The following is a 22,788-nucleotide window of genomic DNA, read 5'->3' on the forward strand; positions in this document are numbered from 1 at the left end:
AGCAGACGACAATGAACTAGTTCCTGGTTCTTACACTCCTCTGTGCAAGCTTTTCATCCTCAAAGTTTACAAAATACAACCTAAATTGTCCCAACGATTGTTCTATTTTTAAATCATTTGTAAACCCAAAAAAATAAAAAGTTAAAAAAATGCAAGCCTCAACCATGAAGAATCCCAATATGCTAACTCAACCAAAAACAACAAAGAAAAAAAAAGGAAGAAATTTTCTAGACATCCAAACAACTACACGAGGGAAAAAAGGGGGTTGAAATCCAAAATCTTCCTAGGGAAATTGGGTTCGGGTTCATCCCGCTGCAGCTGAACAAAATGTGTGCAGTTAGACCGATTCGCAGATTCGGTTTAATATATAAAAAAGCAAACTTGATGGTGAAAAATGGAAAGAACTTGTACAAATTTGCAAGCATGTTTTGTTCCACCTGCACTCTCATTTGCAGATGAATCAAAAGGGGGGCTTAGAACAGTTGAAGAGCCATTTTTAGCTTGTTTTGTTTCCACTTAGGCAACTTATAGAATGCATCCTTTTTCATCCCGAACTTCTCTTTGAACTCCTCAGATGACAGGTATGTCTGTGTATTTCGGGTATAAGAGTCTCGGAGAAGAAATGATCATAAATGCCTAGAACAACATGATACCGTCTTAAAAGCTTACCTCTCGTTTGGTCACATCTATTTCAGAAACGGGATCGGTTGATGTTGTTTTGAGACCTTCATAAGGGTATATCGGAAGGCATCCCTCGTCTTCAGCTTCACCCACTTTTGCATCTTCTTGTATGGTAAGAGATTCTAGTTTGCTGCTAATGGAATTCTCCTTAGAGTTCGCCTCTGGTGTTGATTTGGGTGTCGGTGGGCTCACTTCACCAAGAAACATTCGGGGTTTTAAGTACAAACATGAAAATAACGTAAACTCATCTCGAAACACAGAAAGTGTATACCTTTCACAGATCTAGGTATGATGGTCTCCCGAGCTGGTGGTGGTTGTTCGAAAGATGCGGTGAGAGTTGCTATAGCTGCAGACTTTTTTGCAGAATCTGAAGTCACGGATTTTGGATACAGTTTAGTAACCATGGGCAGCGGAGTAGAAAGGTTTCTATCGTTAGGATTCTCGAATGCAGCTGCTAGTGCATTGAATGCAGGAGACCTTCCCCTCACACGAACCCGCTCAGGGCTGAAGGACATACTTCTCGAACGTTGTGATCTATCTGGCACACTACTGGACCTCCCACCATGTGATACCGGTGTTCTCCGCTTGGGTTTCTAAACATGTAATATGATGGTAATCAGAGAATTAACTCTAAAGATGATTGTTGTAGTAACAAGAACACAAACATACACACACAGTATCGTACTCAGATGCCAGTTTACGTGTGAATGTTGAATACGGGTATGTTCATTTTCAACAAATGTTTTCCGTGTAATTAGAATCTTTCGAGTCATATCATATGCATGAATACTTCAAGAAAAACTAAGAGTCTGTGCAACATAGATAACGATCACTCAATATTGAGAGCAATGAAAGTTCGACTACACCGAAAGACTAAAGTTGAGGCTTACATCAATTGCTGGTGTACCCTCGGTTTTCAAAATGGTAAGTTTCCTTTGAAATGAGTTTCCATGCATCTGCAAGAATATAAAGACATTAAGATCCTCGCAAAGATATCAACCATGTGCACTTCGAATATAGTAGTAAATATACTTACAGCGGACTTCGCAGAATCCCATGTGAAAAAACGTGTGAAGAAGGGCGGCTCGCTTCCTTCCATGACTACGTAGATAGGAGCTTCACGGGATAAATTTTCCAAGAGAACATCCTGCTCAAGAAATTTCTGAGCAACAACAGAAGGTAACAAGTAAGAACACAACTTCCTAAAAGATATTGTATGAACCACCCAAGGACAAGTCCATTTACGTTAGTTTTTAAGTTATACGATTGAAGCATATGTAGCGGCACTCGACATCCATAATTAGTTGATTACGAAAATAATACCCTTAAAAATAAAGTGCAACAACAGTCCACCTTCTATATTAACCGTTTGATCATACCTGGCCGATAGTCAAGGCCTGCAATTTATTCTTGGTATCGACCTGTTGTCCAACCCAGACAAAGATATCCACGTGGCAATCTAGGATGAATATGTCTTCAGTCATCAGATCATCTTGGGTGAAGTTATATATCTCCGACACCTGAATACGAACTTCAGTAGAAGCCAACGGTGCAGAAAAAAAGACAACGTACAAAATTGTTCTCTTTTCCTCATTTTAGCTCTTTGTCGTTTTCGGAATATAATGCCATAAGCTCAAAGCACTGTTTTCATAAGTATCATTGTGATATGATAAAAGTTATGCATACTTTCAGAATTTATAAGCATGGAACATATGAAGTTATGAAGAGATTAGATAAAACCATTACGTTTTAAGAACCTACATACGGAAAATTAAAAGTTCAACCCATATTAAATGTGGATTTATGCTGCGGGTTAAGAAAGTAGGAGAAACGTAGATACGCACCTTGAGATTCCCTGCAGATTCGAGTACAATTTGCAGTTAAACATGACAATGAAGAAAGCAGAGATATTAGAAAATTATAATATGAATAAACATTTCACTTTTCTCGAATTAAGAGACCGTGAACAACCTTGTAACCATTAAAGAGTTACCAATACCTTTCGAGAACGTGCAGGAGAATAGGTGGGGATCACCTTCAGGTTCCCTTGCAATCTTTTGGCTCGGGTATTCGGCTTTTCCTCCGAGCAACTCCCAAAACTGTTCGGATTCCGATCCTTCTTTTTGTGGCTTGGATTGTAAATTAGGCTGGAGAGAATCATAAGCATAAGCCAATAGAAAACACCAAGATAACCAACCGATTAGACATACCAAAGTGAACCCAAAGTGAATCACAATATTCAAAACAATGAAGCGAAACTAGCACTTATCCATACTAAAGTTACTTCAAAATATAAAACATACCTTTATTATATCCAGTTGTCGCTCAACAAGCTCGTGGTCATCAGGGGATGTTAAGTTCCCAGCCCATGTGAATATAGTGGAACCACTATGTAATATATAACAGTATGAGGAGTTCAAAGATGACGCGACCTGATATAAGTCGAATAAAAAAATGGAAGAGTGCATAAGTTCGATCCTATAAACAATAAATGTACTGCAGAACAGATTATATATCTTCTCTCTATACTAGCAACTGTTTTGGGACTCATGCTTTCACATTGTCCGGCCATGGAAAAGGAAAAATACGAATTCAAAAACAATCAAAACAAGTACCCAATCGTAGTCAGATGGAGATTTTACACTTCCAATAAAAAATAGTTCTAACAGGATCATATTCATAGTGTAACAAGTTCTTAAGGAAACGATGATAGTAGATGAAACTTGGGACATACCGCTTCGACTTGTATTGCTTGCATATTATCAGGTCCAGAACCCTGTACTCGAAACAGTGCAAGACCGTCTTCTGTGTATGTGCCATCTGGGATTTCCTTCTCCGCAATATAATTCTTGTATCCCTCACTAAGACCACCCTGATGAATTTTACATAATCGAACTAGTCATCTAGGGAAAAAAACTAAAACATGAGCAACCATTGAAGGAAGTAAAAGCTACAAATAAAAATTTCTCGAACCTTAAACACAATAAAGCTCTGGAAGATTGAAAAGAATTGAATGGGTTCACTTCCTTCGTGGATGCAAGCCTGTTAATCGGTTAAGACATCATCAGAAGGAAAATAGAAACATACAGCAAAAGAACAATGCTCTAGTTAAAAGAAAGCTACCAGGGTAGCCTGGAACTTCATGGCTTCAACCATTTTGGTCGCTAAAGAGACTGCGGAAACTCTTTCTTCCTGTTAGACAAAAACTCGTGATCAGTAAAGCAACAACGCTAACACAAGCATTGTAAGAAAAGGTATCATGATTAAGACAAACACATAGCGAATAAGATATAGGTATTGGATGATAATTCACATCCATGGTACATGCGTGTTTACTGTTCCGGAAGTGAAAGCATTATGGCAGTCAAAAGTTTTGGGGATTGAGAGGCAAAAGACGGTCAAAGAATACTTAATCACCTCGACACTCTGCTTTCCAACCCATGTTCCTATGAGATACTCTTCTTTTTCTTCTCCAGGATAAGAATATTGAAAAATATAGCAATCCCCACTGTAAAATTTTGACTGATCAGAAGCTGGAAGGAGAACTTTTTTCTGGCCATTCACACGCCAAACCTGCGCAGCCAAATCAATACTATCATCAATAAACTGGCTTCAAAAGGATGAAGTCAATGTGCTACATATATTATGTCCACGGAAAGGAGAGAAAAGCACCACTGCCACCCATAGAGCATTGCAAAAGTTAAACAGTAATTTCCACGAAATAAGATACCAGTATCACATTAACTGGAAAAAAAACACAACGTTGCTTAAGCGCATAACATTTTGCTATATAAGGGCCACCCCTCCCCCTATATTTCGAAGATTCAACATAGTAATTCATATTTTGTCATACACAATTGCTAACTTCATTTTCCTTCAAAAACAAACTATTAACTTCGTCCTTTTTACCTAGGGGTGAACATTCGATCGAGTTGAGTAAAAAAATTTCGAGTTATTCGAATTGACGAGTCCTATCGAGTCGATTCGAGTTTCTGTTTAAATTTAGTTGTAAAAATTTATAATATTATGGTACTATTTGATTCCAATTTAAACGGTTTTCTATAACAATATACAATATATTATATTTTTTGGTTAACTACACGGTTGATCACTTATCTTTGGGTTTTGTCAACTTTTGGTCACTAATTTCAAAATACATTAGATATGATCACATTTTTATTTAAACAAGATTTGGTCACCTGAATTAACTGCCGTTAAATATTTTAATATATTCACACATTTGGTCCCTGTTAGTTACTATTCTCTCAATTTAGTCATACTTTTAATAAATTAAAATAAATTATATATTTTTAAATGAAAATAAAAAAAAATTTAAATTATGTTAATAGTAAAATATATTTAATAAGTTAATATATATAAAATTATATTATATATAATTCGAGTCACGGATACTCGGTTCATAATTTTTTATTTTTCTTTAAATTATATTATTTTAAAAAAAAAGTTATATAAAAAATTCTAAAATTTAAAATTTAAAAGTCTATAATATATATGATCCACACATAAAGGTTAAAAATTCAAATTACATAATTGAAATAAAATTTATTAAAATTTAAAATAAATTAAATTAAATTAAATTTCAAATGTTTTGAAGTTAAAATAAATATTTTTAAAAATAATTTAGAACGTTAATGTGAAATAATTTAAGAAATTATGAATTTAGAACATTATGGTGTCAAATTTGAAGAAATTATGATTTCAAAATGTTAGAGTGAAATAATTTGAGGATTATGAATAAAATTTTAGTATGAAATAAAAATGAAAAATAAAAAATGTAATAAATCAGGTACCGGGTCGGAGGGTACCCGATTAACCAACATTTTGTGACCCATGCTCGACCCGAAAATAGAGTATTTTTATTATAAATACCTGATATTTTTTAACTGGGTCAGTAGGTCAACGGGTCAGCTCAATTGGGTCTGGTATTTTTTAACAACCTTACTGGCATGACATGTGGTATCGTTCGATTGGAAGATTAAATTTATTTTAATTTATTAAAAGAATGACTAAATTGAGTGAATATGTAATAACATAGAACAAATGTGTGATTATATCAAACATATTTAACTGTTGTTAACGGAAGTTAACTCGGGGTAATCAATATCTAAATTAAATAAAAACGAAAGTGACCATATCTTAATTAAATAAAAACAAAAGTCAATATATCTTATGTTTTTTGAAATCAATGACCAAAAGTGGACAAAACACAGAGATAAATTACCATCCATGTAGTTAACCCTATATTTTTTTTTCATATGTGATAATTTATCATACAAAGTCGAGGGACTCGTCTCAAACTTGAAAATCAATCTACTAATTACTAAAAATTTAGAGTTATTCGAGTTCTATTTTATAACTCGCCTTGAATTTGAAATTTTTTTGAGTCGAGTCGAATTTATGAAATTACAACTCGAAGTTAAGTCGAGTTTTTTCGAGTCGAGTTTTTTTCACCCTACTTTAACCTTCTTTGGATAACTATTAATCCAAATGCAGCAAGAAGGGAAACTGCTAGAAAAGAACTAAGCTTGCTATATGTTTAAGCAAGATAACACGTCTAAAGACAGAACAAAAGAGATTCTTAACAGTGATATAATAAGCCCATCATTGGAACCAGAAAGATAAGTTAGTAATGATATCCAAGAGCTCGGAATGGCTGTTAGATCTTCAGTCTAACAACCAAAAGCTCACATTTTTTGTACATTTGTGTATTATAAATATTTGAGTAAATTACGTGTTTAGTACCTAAACTTTCAATTTTTTCAAAACCATACCTAAAGTTTAGTTTTGTTTCATTTTAGTACCCCGTTCAAAATTTAACTTTAAGTTTTTTAAAAAAATTGAAAGTTTAGGTACTAAAACGAACCAAAATTGATCGTTTAGGTACTAAACGCGTTAAGTTTTTAATGGCAGGGTACTAAAATGAAACAAAAACTAAACATTAGGTATGGTTTTGAAAAAAATTGAAAGTTTAGGTACTAAACGGACTAAAACTGATAGTTTAGGTACTAAATGCATAGTTTACCCATAAATATCTATGCACATGATCTTTCAACTCATGTCAGGATGACTTTTTCTTTCCGATAGAAAAAAAAAATACAAAGATTTAGCACATAGGAAAAAATACATAAACAACACAAGTACAAACATACCTGCAAATTTCCAGTGCAGTCAATATATGGTTGGGGTTCTTCCTTCACTGGAGCAGCTTTTGCTAGACCCTTGACATTCAGTCCTTGGCGTCGTAAGAGTGCTACAAAAATCATTGAAACATATTGATGTTTCAAGTTGACATACAATGTTTTTGTTGGCTAAAATAGTAAAATCATCAAGCAAGGACAATTTGTACTGCAAAAAGCAACAAAATTGCAAGATATTTCAGTTACTGACCGGCAACTTTGCTTCTACCATCCTCTGTAACAGCAACATTAGTGGTCTGGGGCCAGGACTCAAACTTCGACTTAAATAAAACAGTCTCAAACCCCTCAATTATACGAATTATTTGGGATTTCGGTCGATCGGAACCACTAACTAACTCCTGATCGGTAACAACAACAATACAAAAAGGGTGAATGAGAAATCCTAATAAAAGTTGGTATAAATCACCTCAGAAAGCACTTACCTCTGCTGTTCCACTTGCGCTCTTTCTTTCATCAAGAGAAGTATTTCTTCCCATCCATACAAACACTTCTAATCCACAATCTAAAATATAGCATTTATTTGTGTCCAACAACTCCCTTGTCAAGGAATCAGTATCAACAGGCTTTGTCTGCCCCTTCTCAACACTTGCGAAGCAAACAAAATCGAGTGAGAGCATTGTTCAAAGTACAAAATCATAGGACCCCAAAAGAAGGTCCTTTACCAATGAAAAAAGTATTTTTCTTTCCTCTCAGAGATACTAATTGATCTATTTAGAGAAAGAAAAAAATAATAATTTATCGAGGTAATCAACCAAACTTTGATTGACCATAATCACCATCCCCAGACCAAGAACAAATTTTTACCTAAGTAGCTTGGCTGGATTAGACTCAATAGGCCTATCCTCACCATTAGCAGTCTTTCTTGGAAGTGGAGCAAAGCCACCGAAGAATCCCCAAAATTCTCCGGTTTCAGCATCAGCCATCAACTTTCCATCCTCTGCATAGAGTAATAAGATAGAATTTATTAGTTTATATACAACTATCCACTTCTCGCTCCATTTATCATATTCTTCCTTTCCTTCATGAACTGTATCTGTTGGTTTACTCACCAATGGCAGCAACCTCACATTTCCCATCATGATAAGTATCTTTAATGTATTGGACAACTTCTAGGGCTTTTGCCCTCTCTTGAATCGATGAATTGGACCCATTAAATTGAAATATTTTAGACTTTGTATCCAGTATAAAGATGTCATCATGATTAAGTGAGGTTCGAGCAAATGGAACCTGCCATACGACACAAATCATCAACTTCTAGAAAGAAAAGTACTGAATCACACTCAACAATGAGCATTGTTAGTCCTTAGAAGATAAATGAGGCCAAAAGACTTGCCTCTTTTACGTGGACAACATGTTTGCCCCTACATACGAACAAACGTATCTTGTGTTCCTCTTCCTCAACATGTTTGAATCCAGATGCTACTCCACCTTCCTCCGGTATGATACACGGCTTAAAATAGGAAAGAAACTTCTCAGTTTCATGGCCCTGAACTTCACGATATTGAACAGCACGCCCTCCAAGGGCAGCATCAAGTTCAACAGTCTTGACTGCAGCAGCACCTGCTTCATCCTATGTTAAACAAGTTGTGGTCACAAAATTGATCCAATAATTCTTTTATAATTTCAAAATTCAATCTATTACATGTTAGGAGTTTAACAAGAGAAAAAAAGTTTGTGGGAACAAGGTTTACCTGGGATGTATCTTTCCCAAGCCAGTAGTGGATATCGTGACGCAAGGCACCACTTTTTAAGGCAGTTGTCTGAGCCAAGAAAAAATAGTAATATTACAGAACATTAATCCTAGAAGTAAAAGTTAGATGCATCTTAGAGCCTCAAACTACAAGTGTACTCAAGGAAAATACGAGAACTCAGTTTTAATGAATAACTGCAATGGAAATGAAATGAGAACATAAAAATAAGTCCACAGGCTTCAAATTTTGGTGCCGACAAAAGCATGCAATATCTAAAATCTAATATGATGCTTCTTAACAAAATAACTTGCCTTCAAAATAACATAGGAATCGCCTGTGAAAAATTTTCCATAAGATGACTTCGAAACCGGAACAGGGCGGAAGTTTTCAATGTGCCAGATCTCAATTCCACTTCACACTGTTAAGGAAATAATTCACGAAGAAGCGCAACTCCAAAGCAGACATACCCAAGATTAAAACAGAAGCTGATTGCTAACTATAATTTCTGTCACCCTAGACTATACATACAACCTAAATTACTATGAAAATATTATTTTCAATATCAATCTGAATAACAGTAAACAATCAGGATGATTGCAAATTTCAAAAAGTTAAGGATACGCTTTTTGTCCGGCTCCCTGAAAAGCTGGATCTAAATCTCTCATGGAAACTGCCATACTTCTTATGCAGCTTGAAATTTATATTTTGATCTTCTAGGTGTTGAGCTTGAGGCAAGTAATAGATTTCACCTGAAACATAATTGACACCATTGATAAATAAATTACTGCAGCAAGATAACATAAAGAAACGAAAAAAACTCTCTCCTGACACTGTTCATGGTATTGCTACTGAAAAAGGGGTCAAATTTATTGAACAAAATAATCAAACAAGTCGATTTCAATTTAAAAAATCAAACAAGGAGATTGTAGAATCCAGATTGCACTAAATTCCTATTTATGTTGGAAGGGATGTTTTTAAGTAACCAGCTATCCCATCACATCTGATCCCGATACATACGATTTGAACATGATTTTGGAAGAAAAATTAAGCATCAGTTATATTTGGGGAACCTATATTTATATTAGTTATTCATTAGGTAGAAGAACGTCTTGCACTACTCTACAAAGCCAATTATTAAATGTAACAGAATCTATCACTGTTTTATATCTTCACAACTCTTGTCAAAATAACAAACGGAATTGCCAGGAAAAGAGCATGTAGCTTCATTGTTCGTTCCTTTTTATTTCTTTTGCCTTTCCTGAAAAAGGTGGAACATCGACAAAATTCTTCATTATGGACCTAAAATAGCTACTAGCTGGTAAGAGTGTCAACAATTAAATCTTAAAAAGTTAGAACTAGCTCAGACATTGCAGACTCATAATCCCAAGTTCTGAATGCCTTTAAAGCCGTGTTTCTTTCTTCTCCTAATCAGCTCTCTTTGAAATTCTTAGTCGCGTTTTAAACAGTAGAGCTGATTTTAGCAGAGGCAGCAACGAATTAAATCTTAAAAGAGTTAGAACTAGTTTGGACATCGCAGACTCATAATCCCAAGTTCTAACTGCATATAAAGCTTTCTTCTCCTAATCAGCTCTCTTCGAAATTCTTAGTCGCATTTTAAACAGTAGGGCTAATTTTAGCAGAGGTAGCATATGCTTACAATTGAGTCAAATACAAATTCTTAAAACTGCAAGCCTCAAATTCTTAAGAACACTAGATCCATGTTTACAATACCCAGAAAAAAAAGATTTTTTTTTGGAAATACAACATTCCATCACTGTGTTTTAGATTTTACAGTTCCCCATATATCGAAATTCAAAGTCATGAAAATGACAAAAAGGTCATATTTTTATTGAAAATTCACATCGAAAGACCAAAAAAAACATAGCTAAAATCATGCTCCCTAAAATTCAGTTCCTACTCAGCAAAAATCCAGTATAAAAAATGAAGCTAATTCATCAAAGATGAGCTGCAATTTATAAATCCCCCCCCCCACCAAGCACAGCATCAAACAATAAGATCAAATCTTCTTGAATTCAGCAGATGAGACTGTGATTCAAAATACCCAGATTCCAAAAATAAAAAAAAAATAAAAAAAATGATTTAAAAAAAACAATTACCTGGCGTTGAACTTGAACTCGAAGATGGTAATCTGGAAGAAAGCAGAACCCAGATCCAAAAACTCAGAGAAAATCAATATGAAACTGTTTTTGAGCGTTAAAAAGGAGAAAATCGAATTGGAATGGAAGCTTTAGACAGCGAAACAAAGCATGAATTGTAGAGAGAGAGAGAGAGGAAAAAAGTTAGAGAGAGAAAGTGTTTGAGGGAATTGAAAAGGAATGATGACTGGGTAGTTCTGCGGTGCGGCGCCTAAAAAACGGCTAATATACGGCGTGACCGGTTAAACAAGTGACCGGTTAAAATTTAGACCGGTTATGTTATATTATTTAACCGGAAATATTATAAAGTACAATAACATACTAGGTAGCGCTTATATAATGTAATAGGTAGCGCTTATATTTACCTATTTTATAAGTAAACCAGTATATTTATACCGATAGCATTGCAAATTTACCTATTACATTATATTATATTGAAAGTGTCCATACTTTTTATAAAAAGGATCGATACTTTAACAGTGTTTCATGTTTTCCACCTACAATATTGATTTAATAATTTCATTTGCACAAAAAATTATTTGATTGTTTTGATATTTTATAAAATATTATTTAGAATTTTTAATTTAATAATAATATATACCGTAACGTAAAAAATAAATCATTAGACGCCTATAATTACTAAATTAATATCTTAAAACTCACTCAAAAGATAACCTTAAATTAATGTTTTCCACAGTGAAAAAAGTATGGACACTTTTATAAAAAGGATAGACACTTTACAATATAACCACTACCTATTGCTTGGCATCATATGAGATTTGGATTTTGATTTCCTTTTGCTTGGCACCAAATGAGCTTTGGATTTTGATGAGCATCGGAAGTATTTCAGACTTATGATTTGGGTGGTACTCAACTTATGATTTTAGTTGCTATTGTTACATTTCTTGTATACCACCCAGATCATACGCCCGAAACGTTTCTGACGCTTTAAAGTTGACCAAAAAATAAAATGGTCGGGATTTCCCTCGCGTTTATACGTTGGAAAAAAAACAATGGAAATTAGGAATAATCAATGATAACATGCATATTGGCTTGGGCTAATATTTATAGTGGAGCCGAAATATATATTGAAATTCAAACTCAAATTGAAATTTAAATTCAAACTCCAATTACATATGAAATGAATTTGAAATGCAGTGTTAAATTGAACATGAAAATTGCATAATTGATTCATACTGTTCAAGTAACATGCTTTATGAACCATCAAGCTAAAAGACAATATTGATTGAGTTCAAAGCTGAGTTGTGAGTTGATGGAGTTGTCACACTTGTCACATGGTTGGAATAAAGTACTCACATGCGAGATAGATACCTATTACATTATATAAACGATACCTATTACATTATATAAGGGCTACCTATTACATCATATGTTTACCTATTATATTGAAAGTGTCCATACTTTTTATAAAAAGGATCGATACTTTTTTTAAAACTTATGTAATTTATGTTTCAATTTTTTTAACAGTGTTTCATGTTTTCCACCTACAATATTGATTTAATAATTTCATTTGCACAAAAAATTATTTGATTGTTTTTATATTTTATAAAATATTATTTAGAATTTTAAATTTAATAATAATATACCGTAACGTAAAAATAAATCATTAGACGCCTATAATTACTAAATTAATATCTTAAAACTCACTCAAAAGATAACCTTAAATTAATGTTTTCCACAGTGAAAAAAGTATGGACACTTTTATAAAAAGGATAGACACTTTACAATATAACCATTACCTATTACATTATATAAACGATACCTATTACATTATATAAGGGCTACCTATTACATCATATGTTTACCTATTATATGAAAGTGTCCATACTTTTTATAAAAAGGATCGATACTTTTTTTAAAACTTATGTAATTTATGTTTCAATTTTTTTAACAGTGTTTCATGTTTTCCACCTACAATATTGATTTAATAATTTCATTTGCACAAAAAATTATTTGATTGTTTTTATATTTTATAAAATATTATTTAGAATTTTTAATTTAATAATAATATATACCGTAACGTAAAAAATAAATCATTAGACGCCTATAATTACTAAATTAATATCTTAAAACTCACTCAAAAGATAACATTAAATTAATGTTTTCCACAGTGAAAAAAGTATGGACACTTTTATAAAAAGGATAGACACTTTACAATAACCATTACCTATTACATTATATAAACGATACCTATTACATTATATAAGGGCTACCTATTACATCATATGTTTACCTATTATATTGAAAGTGTCCATACTTTTTATAAAAAGGATCGATACTTTTTTAAAACTTATGTAATTTATGTTTCAATTTTTTTAACAGTGTACTGCGAATTTAAAATGATAATACTTGTAGTTATTGTACATACCTAAATATGTACTGCGAATTTAATGTTGTACCCACCCTTTAACTACAGAAACATGTTCAAAATGAACCTTCGTTTACATATCCATCAACTCCTGGAGCACTGAACTTGCACAACAAAATTTTTGCCATGGATAATACTGATGTAGACAATGTTAAGCCAACCGAGGAATGCCATGAAGTACATAATGTTGATGAATCTGACAGATTGGTTGGTCAGCTCTTCTGTTCACGTGATCAAGCTTGGCACTTTTACAAGGGATTCGCACGGGAACATGGGTTTAGTGCACGTAAGGGAACAACACGGCTTGACGTGGAAGGGAATGTGAAGACACAAGAATTTTGTTGTTCCAAAGAAGGGTTTCGAGTATCAAAAGTCAATACTGTTGATCGTCAACGTGCTCATACGCCAGTCACAAGAACAGGATGTAAGGCTAGAGTCGTAGTTACAGCAACAAATACAAACGATCAGTGGGTTATAAGTAAGTCTGATCAGAAACATAATCATGCATTGTGCACATCTGCTATGACACCATTTATGCGTTCTAATCGAGCTGTAAGTAAGGCTGATATCGATGAGGCAACAACATTGAAAGAGGTCGGTGTTGGCACGTCACAAGTAATGAACTATTTAACGCAGCAGGCAGGGGGCTATCATAATGTTGGATTTACACATAAAGACCTCTACAATGCACTTCAAAGAGGTAAAGCAAAGGAAATCGTCGATGGGGATGTGAATGCGCTTATTGCCTACTTTGATTATAAGAAACATGATGATCCCGGGTTTTTTATGGCATACTCGGTAGACGAATCGGGGGCATTGTATAATCTTATTTGGTCGGATTCTACATCGAGATCGGATTACACATGCTTCGGTGATGTAATTGCGTTCGACACAACGTACAAAGATAATTTGTATGGTCGACCAATTATGCCTATTGTTGGTGTCAATCATCACCATAACACAATTGTGTTTGCCACTGCCATAATCGCTGACGAAACGTCTCAATCTTTCGAGTGGGTGCTACAGAATTTTTTAGAAGCCATGATGAATAAATCACCTATTTCTGTTGTAACCGATGGGGATAGGGCAATGCAGAGGGCTATCAAATCTGTTATCCCTTATGCTAAGCACAGATTATGTTCTTGGCATCTTTCTCGCAATGCACAAGCTAACATTGGTGACCCAAAGTTTACAGCAGCATTCTCAAAATGCATGGCTTCCTGGTGGACAACCAAGGAATTTGATATTCAATGGCGTTCGATTGTTTCAGAATTCAACGTCCAAAAGCATCCATGGGTGATTGAGAAGGGAAATACACGACACTTATGGGCACAAGCATATCTAACCGGTCATTTCTTTGCCAATATTCGCTCAACACAAAGGTGCGAGTCTATGAATGCTTCACTAGCTATTGCACTGAAACACAAGAAGACATATTTAGATGTTGTTCGTGCAATTGAAGATGGAATTAGTAGAATGCGTATGAACGAGTTGAAAGCGGATTACTTAAGTTCCCATACGAAGCCCTTCCAGATCACAAAACTGGTCGACCTTGAAAGCCATGCCGCTGCGATTTTTACCCGCGAATCTTTTCGTGTGTTCCAAGATGAACTTACACGGGAGACATTGTACCGGATTGAGGCAGAGATTAAGTCCTTATCAGATGAATGTCAACATTATATTTTGTCAAAGTACGCAGAAAAAAATAGGAAATTTGAAATTAGTTTTGATTCTCGTACGAAAACTCTAATTTGCTCCTGCAAAAAATTCGAGACCGTTGGACTTCCGTGTCGCCATCAACTTCACATTTTGAAGCAATTGGACTACACATATTTGCCCGGGACTTTGATTCAAAGTAGGTGGACTAATGATGCGAAGGCTTCTGCACCAGCTATGTTGATTTGAATGTGTCTCCAGAAGTGATGCAAATGGCAAGGTTCGCTGCTCTACGTTCAATGTCAAGTAGGTTATGCTACATTGCATCAAAGACAGACGAGTCTTTCAAAACCGCAAGAGATGAGATGAAAAAACTAATAGAAGAATTAGAAAACTCGTTTGGTTTGAATCATTCAGTCAACCAGAGCATTGTAGTAAACAATGTTCGTGACCCTCAACGAAAACAACGCAAGCGAAAAGAAGTGCCGAAGAACAAGGTCGAGAAGCAAATTAGGCGATGTGGGTACTGCAACGGTGAGGGGCATAACAAACTAACATGTCCTCAAGTCAAGCTTAGTTTGAGTACAAGCACACAGCCTACATCAACTGATTTTTTCGAAGACGGAATGGAATGACAACGATCTCCATATAATATATCGTAAGTATCAACATCACTCCTATTGTATGTACATATAATATTTTGAATGAAGGAAGAAAAACCGCGTTACTTCAAATTACCGACACTTTTTTAAATGGTATGGACATAAAGTACCGACACAATATTATAAAGTGTCGATATAGGTTGTAGACCTATTCGCTCATAAAACCGGTATATTTATACCGGTTATATTACAAAATTATCTATTACATTATAATTATGGGTTCCGATGTGTAAAATGTCGACACTTTTTAAATCGTATCGACACATTTTTCTTCCAATATGGACATAAAGTACCGACACAATATTAAAAAGTGTCGATATAGGTTGTAGACCTATTCGCGCATAAGACCGGTATATTTATACCGGTTATATTACAAAATTATCTATTACATTATAATTATGGGTTCCGATGTGTAAAATGTCGACACTTTTTTAAATTGTATCGACACATTTTTCTTCCAATATGGACATAAAGTACCGACACAATATTAAAAAGTGTCGATATAGGTTGTAGACCTATTCGCGCATAAGACCGGTATATTTATACCGGTTATATTACAAAATTATCTATTACATTATAATTATGGGTTCCGATATGTAAAATGTCGACACTTTTTTAAATTGTATCGACACATTTTTCTTCCAATATGGACATAAAGTACCGACACAATATTAAAAAGTGTCGATATAGGTTGTAGACCTATTCGCGCATAAGACCGGTATATTTATACCGGTTATATTACAAATTATCTATTACATTATAATTATGGGTTCCGATGTGTAAAATGTCGACACTTTTTTAAATTGTATCGACACATTTTTCTTCCAATATGGACATAAAGTACCGACACAATATTAAAAAGTGTCGATATAGGTTGTAGACCTATTCGCGCATAAGACCGGTATATTTATACCGGTTATATTACAAAATTATCTATTACATTATAATTATGGGTTCCGATGTGTAAAATGTCGACACTTTTTTAAATCGTATCGACACATTTTTCTTCCAATATGGACATAAAGTACCGACACAATATTAAAAAGTGTCGATATAGGTTGTAGACCTATTCGCGCATAAGACCGGTATATTTATACCGGTTATATTACAAAATTATCTATTACATTATAATTATGGGTTCCGATGTGTAAAATGTCGACACTTTTTTAAATCGTATCGACACATTTTTCTTCCAATATGGACATAAAGTACCGACACAATATTAAAAAGTGTCGATATAGGTTGTAGACCTATTCGCGCATAAGACCGGTATATTTATACCGGTTATATTACAAAATTATCTATTTATTATAATATGTTGAAAGTGTCCATACTTTTTATAAAAGGATCGAAACTTTTTTTAAAGATATGTAATTTATGTTTCAATATTTTTTAAGTATGTTTCATGTTTTCCACCTACAATATTAATTTAATAATTTCATTTGCACAAAAAATTAGTTGATTGTGTTGATATTTTATAAAATAATATTAAGAATTTTTAATTTAACAATAATATATACCGTAACGTAAAAAATTAATCATTAGACGCCTATAATTACTAAATTAATATCTTAAAACTCACTCAAATGTATATGTACACATAGAAGCAAATATGGAATAATTAATGAAAATATACATACAATATAATCACACCAAAATTTAAATACACAAGAATGTTCAAATAATGTACCGACAAACAAAATTAATCCGATGAAAAAGGGTTGTTTCTAACGAAGTCCGGAACATTAGAGGCCTTCAACAAATTTTCCAAATACTCTCGTATGTTTCCGCCTTTTTCTGAGGACATACATAAATAATTTCAATTATCAAACTAATGAGGTGCAATTTTACTAACAATAAATTAAATTCGCATAAGCATGAATAAATTTGTGTCATACCTAGAGCTTTGTCGTTCGAATGGGAAGCAGCGTCAAAGGTATGTGGACATATGTAATTGTATTTCTATATAAACACATAAGTTGTTAAAATAATCAATGTCTGAACACCTGTTCAACTGATCAGAAACATATTGCATAAATGCAACCTACCGGATTATAAATCATTTTTTCCGCTGAATCATCGACCAAAAGTGTATTTAGCTCGTTAAAATCTGGACACGCGTTCCAAACATCATTGAGATCTTTACAATAGGTAACAGAATCGTATGTTTTGCATTTTTTTGATCCTGTTCACAAACAGTCGAACATAAATATGTAGGAATCATAGACAAGGAAAAGTCAGCAAACTGTAATGACATTCATCTTACCCACACGAATAGAAAATGCTCGGAAAATACAGGTAGTTTCTCAAGTACACGGTCGACGTTATGCCTGAGATTGTAATCAAGTTTGAATGTTAACATTCAAATGTATATTAACGATTTTGACTACAGTAATTCAATTGCCTCAAACATGTTCTAACCTCATCTTTGAAGACCAAAGGGCAACAACAAAATTGTCGACACAAAATTGCATAAATTCAAATAATCCTCTTCTGAGGACAACATCTACAACATGAAGAAAATGATTATATTCTTAATATTATTTAATTACATTTATTACCATTTCTTGCTTCTTCCCTCTATCCAACTTCAACTTCACCATCACTCTAACCACCTCTTCCTTCCCCCATGCACGGATGCGTGCCACTCCGGTTCTTTCATAAGCCGGCACTGCCTCACAGCCCGACCAAAAATCGAACAGTGCAACCTGCATTTATAATAAAATTAGAATTTTTATATAAAAACACAAAAAAGTGATTCAACTCATTTACCTCTAAGATTGCTATGCACCCTTTGAGGTATCTCTGGCTGCCCTTTTTAAAGGTGATAATTGATTCAATCAATCTCGAATGGATATATTCAGCCCAATTGAATTCACCCTTCAAGCCTTCATCGCAAATGAGCTTCATATATTCCTTGTTCGTTGACGTATCACCCGTTGGACAAAGAAATATACCGACAAGGTACAATAGAACTCGGGCCTTCAGCTCATCCCCCAAGTAAGATCCACTTTTGATATCCTCTTCAACTTCAGTATATGTCACCTTATGATTCAAACCATATTTGGAGGCAAGTGCTTTCCAGTTCTTACTCCTACAGACTTCTATAACACTTTTGCCTTTGTTTTGTACCCCCAATACGGCTGCAGCAGTCGATACCCCAGAGGGAATGAATAATCACCATACTTAGCCATACATTGACTGACGTCAAATTGTGCCATCAAGGATCGACACAATTCCCTCCGAATAGGTCGATCCCTTACTCCGATCAACGATCCAAAACCTATTTCTCCCAGCACATTCAACTGACCCTTCTCCTTAAGGTGTTTAATTAATAAATTCACCTTTTAATGCTGCATCTTGTCGAAACTTCCTACATTTTTTAACAATATATAATGTTATAGTTCTTATATTTTTGTATCGACGTATTTACAAGTTTAATGAATACCTTATTTTCATGTGCTTTCCTCCGTTCTTTGTATTCTTTACTATCATTCCTTGACTGTGTGATGTAAGGTTCCTTTTCAGCATCACTCATTGAATTCCATTTGGACCTCACATCTTTTTTCACCTAATATTAAACATAAACGTTTCTTAATCAATACATTAACACTAAATACTAATACTACTCAATGTCAATTTCATTTTACATACCGAACCGCTCTGTGTGCCATCTCCCTTCATCCTTTTGCATTCGGCCATACTGTTAACATTTAAAATTTGTAATCAATTTAAAGTTTATCGATACTTTAATCCAATTACCATTTCAACAATAATAACAAAAAGACATTGATACTTACTAGAAGTACATATATCCACCCTTTGGTTGCTTTCGAGTCTCGGCCTCAATTTCAAAGTCATCTGCTCCACCAACAATTTTCCAACCCATTGACTCCATTTTTCCTTCATATATCAGTTTACGCAAATCAAATTATTTTGTTACATACACTTTTCAATATACAAATATAGATAACTACTCTTGTGGTAAAACGATTTTCTTCAAAAGAATTTGAATGGCCACACCAAAATGTGTCGGCACATTTATACAACCTATAATATCATTTTCTACCTATAATATTAATAAAAGTATCGACATTTATCGTTTTCCTTGAATATCTATTTCTACCTGCAATCGGTCCCAAATGCTTCCTTACTCCAAAACCCCAAACAACACATAAAAAACCCTATCGCGATTACTGTAATAATAAAAAATTAGGGTTTCGACAACATACTTTTCGATTCGACTGCAGCAACAAACAAACAAACTTCGCTTTAGAAACGCCTTCTGAAATGCAGCAACAATTACTCTTCGATTTCAAAAACTCGTCCGTTCTATCTATTTTCAGAGGATATTTAGCTTATATTTTCATCGGATATGTTATTATATTTAATCGATACAAATACAAAAGTGTCGATACTTTATGTCAGGTGTCGATACTTTCGAAAGGATAATTACCTATTTCTTTGAAAGTGTCGATAATTTATTACACGTACTTACGAAAGTATCGACACTTTCAATATATCCGGTATCATTTTACCGTTTTTATCATTTTGATACCGGTTTTATCATATTTTTACCTGTTATATCGTTGTGGATCGATATTTTTTTTTAAAGTATCGACACATTATAGGCGCTATAACTGCTTCTCTTTTAAATTCACAAAGTGTCGATCCTTATATAACGTATCGACACTTTTAATTTTACCGGTTTTATCATTTTGTTACCGGTTTTATCATATTTTTACCTGGTATATCGTTTTGGATCGATATATTTCTTAAAAGTATCGACACTTTTTAGGATTTAAAACTGCTTTTAAAGTTATGTAATTTATGTTTCAATTTATTTAATAGTGTTTTATGTTTTCCACCTACAATATTAATTTAATAATTTAATTTACACAAAATTTTATTTGATTGTTTTGATATTTTATAAAATATTATTTAGAATTTAAATTTAACAATATTAACCAAATATAATAATAAATATGTTTTCAACAGTGAAATAAGTATGGACACTTTTATAAAAATGATATATACTTTTTTGAAAGTTATGTAATTTATGTTTCAATTTTTTTAATAGTGTTTCATGTTTTCCACCTACAATATTAATTTAATAATTTCATTTACACAAAAAATTATTTGATTGTTTTGATATTTTATAAAATATTATTTAGATTTTAAATTTAACAATATTAACTAAAGATAATAATAAATATATTTTCACAGTGAAATAAGTATGGACACTTTTATAAAAAGGATAGATAATTTACAATATAACAGGTAAAAATATGACAAAACCAGATTCATTATGACAAAACCGGTAAAATTTACTTGATATGTTAAAAGTATGGACACTTTTATAAAAAGGATAGATACTTACCGATAACCAAAGTTTACCGGTTACCAAATTTTTTAATAGTTTTTCATATTTTCTACCTAAAACATTATTAGTTGTCAACATAATAGGTACCGCTAAACCGAATTTATTAAATACATTTTAATGTATCCGGTAATGCTGTATATTAGCCGTATATTAACCCGCCTTTCCTGAGACATTCCCATGATGACTGCCAGTCGTGTTTATCACTAATTTGCAACCAAAATAAACTTTTTTTTCTTCAAAATGAAATGTTAAATCTGGCTAATAATTAATTAATTAATTAATTAATAATTCAGGTAGAAATGTTTAAAGCTGAATTGAAAGTACACTGATAAACGGAGCAGAAGAATTTCAATGACTTTTCTGAGGAAAGTAAAATAGTTAAATTAAAAATTGAGGATTAAAAGTGTTATTCTTCCCTTCCTTCACGGCTTTTCAATCGGTTTACAAAGATTTTTGTTGTTTTTGCTGGTGTTGATGTCTCGGAATCTTTGTGTTTGGTAAGAACACGAATGCTTTTTTTTTTAATAGGTAATTATATATTTGAATAAAGTAAATAGGTAATTATATATTTGAGTAAAGTATATAAATGATCATCAACTTATACACTGTGATATGAAAAATCTAATAGTAAAACATTAAACGATTATTATATCATAGTTATTATGCTAATGGCAACCTTAAATAATCATCAATTTTTAATAGAAAATGACGAGCTTAAAATATAATAAATAGTTGGATGATCATTTTACAATTTCTAAAGTCGAGAGACTCAACAAAACAATATTTTATTGTTAGAGAATCAGTTTGTAACTTTTAGTAGTTGAAGAACTTAATAAAATAGTATCCTATAATTGAAGATCATTTTTATACTTTACTCTATATATTTTAATTCATTAACCACAATTAATTGTATGTAGGTATAATAATAAAATTAGCCCTCAATTAGTGTGTCACCATAAGATAATATCACGGCATCATTAAAAAAATTACCACATCAATAGTTTTGTTAATTTTTTAGCAGTAGATACCAAAATGAAACCTAAACTAAACGTGAAATATGATTTAAAAAAAATAAAGTTGAAGTACCAAAACAGAACATAAATAGTAATTTAGGTACAAAAGTGAAGTTTATCCAACATTTTATTAGGGAACATAAGAGTATAACGGTAATTTTGTGTTTGAAATGAAAGCAAGAAGTGGGGAAATTACAAATTCCAATTTTTGGGTGGCATCTTATTGGTCCAAGTCCAACAACCACCGCCAGGCCAGCGCCGCCAACACCGACCACCACCGCCAACACCACGGTGGCCAAGTCTAAAGTTGGATTCTAATTTTTAATGGAAAATATATATGGGACTTGTTTAGTCCTCGTTCAACTAAATTAGATTTAATAATATTTTTAAGTGTCTAAATTATACTTCTAATTAATTTTTGATATCTACAGAAATTTCGTTAAAATTAAGTACCTAACGTTTTTTCCATTACACTTTTAATTGTCTACCGTTATATTTTTTTGTTTTTTAATAATAAAAATATTGTTTAAAAAATAATTTTATAAAAACCAACCTTGTGTTTGTCCCTCTTCTTCTTATCCCCACCTCCGACGAACACGAACACCACAAGTTGAGTTTTGTTTGGAGTAGAGCGATAAATTCAATGGTGGTGGTTGTGTAACGTACGACCAGCTGTAGCTGTTAGAATCGTAAAAAACGACAAAGAAAAACTTTGAAAACCAACGACCATTCACGGCGCTTTTCACGACGATCATCACAATTTCATAGTGGGTGGGGGTTGGGTTTTATTAGCGATGGTGAGACAGTTTTGATAGATTCAACAATGATGGTCACAAACTGACGGTGGCCTATCAATAGTAAAATTTAGATTTTTTTATTTTTTAATTATAATATTGAATTTTTTATTTTTTTTTGAAATTTTATATGCATGACACGTGT

At 33.1% G+C, this 22,788-nt stretch overlaps 1 protein-coding gene across 1 annotated transcript; it reads right to left on the minus strand.

The window, feature by feature from the left end:
* Positions 1 to 112: 112 nt before the first annotated feature.
* Positions 113 to 10,905, minus strand: LOC120129822 (villin-4-like). Its single transcript, XM_039147228.1, has 24 exons — positions 10,708 to 10,905; positions 9,809 to 9,848; positions 9,212 to 9,277; positions 8,902 to 9,001; positions 8,591 to 8,659; positions 8,233 to 8,469; positions 7,949 to 8,126; positions 7,704 to 7,836; positions 7,322 to 7,484; positions 7,090 to 7,237; positions 6,852 to 6,952; positions 4,099 to 4,254; positions 3,805 to 3,873; positions 3,655 to 3,723; positions 3,416 to 3,553; positions 2,985 to 3,113; positions 2,681 to 2,828; positions 2,526 to 2,536; positions 2,061 to 2,201; positions 1,718 to 1,843; positions 1,572 to 1,637; positions 953 to 1,274; positions 670 to 872; positions 113 to 587 (listed from the first exon to the last, which is right to left on the minus strand). The coding sequence occupies exons 3-24, from the start codon at positions 9,265 to 9,267 to the stop codon at positions 474 to 476; spliced, it is 2,877 nt and encodes a 958-aa protein (XP_039003159.1). The 5' UTR covers positions 9,268 to 9,277; positions 9,809 to 9,848; positions 10,708 to 10,905; the 3' UTR covers positions 113 to 473.
* Between the last annotated feature and the right edge of the window lie 11,883 nt (positions 10,906 to 22,788).

The sequence above is a fragment of the Hibiscus syriacus genome, unplaced genomic scaffold (assembly GCF_006381635.1).
Source record: "Hibiscus syriacus cultivar Baekdansim isolate YM2019G1 unplaced genomic scaffold, ASM638163v2 tig00110503_pilon, whole genome shotgun sequence".
In the NCBI taxonomy this organism is placed as follows: domain Eukaryota; kingdom Viridiplantae; phylum Streptophyta; class Magnoliopsida; order Malvales; family Malvaceae; genus Hibiscus; species Hibiscus syriacus.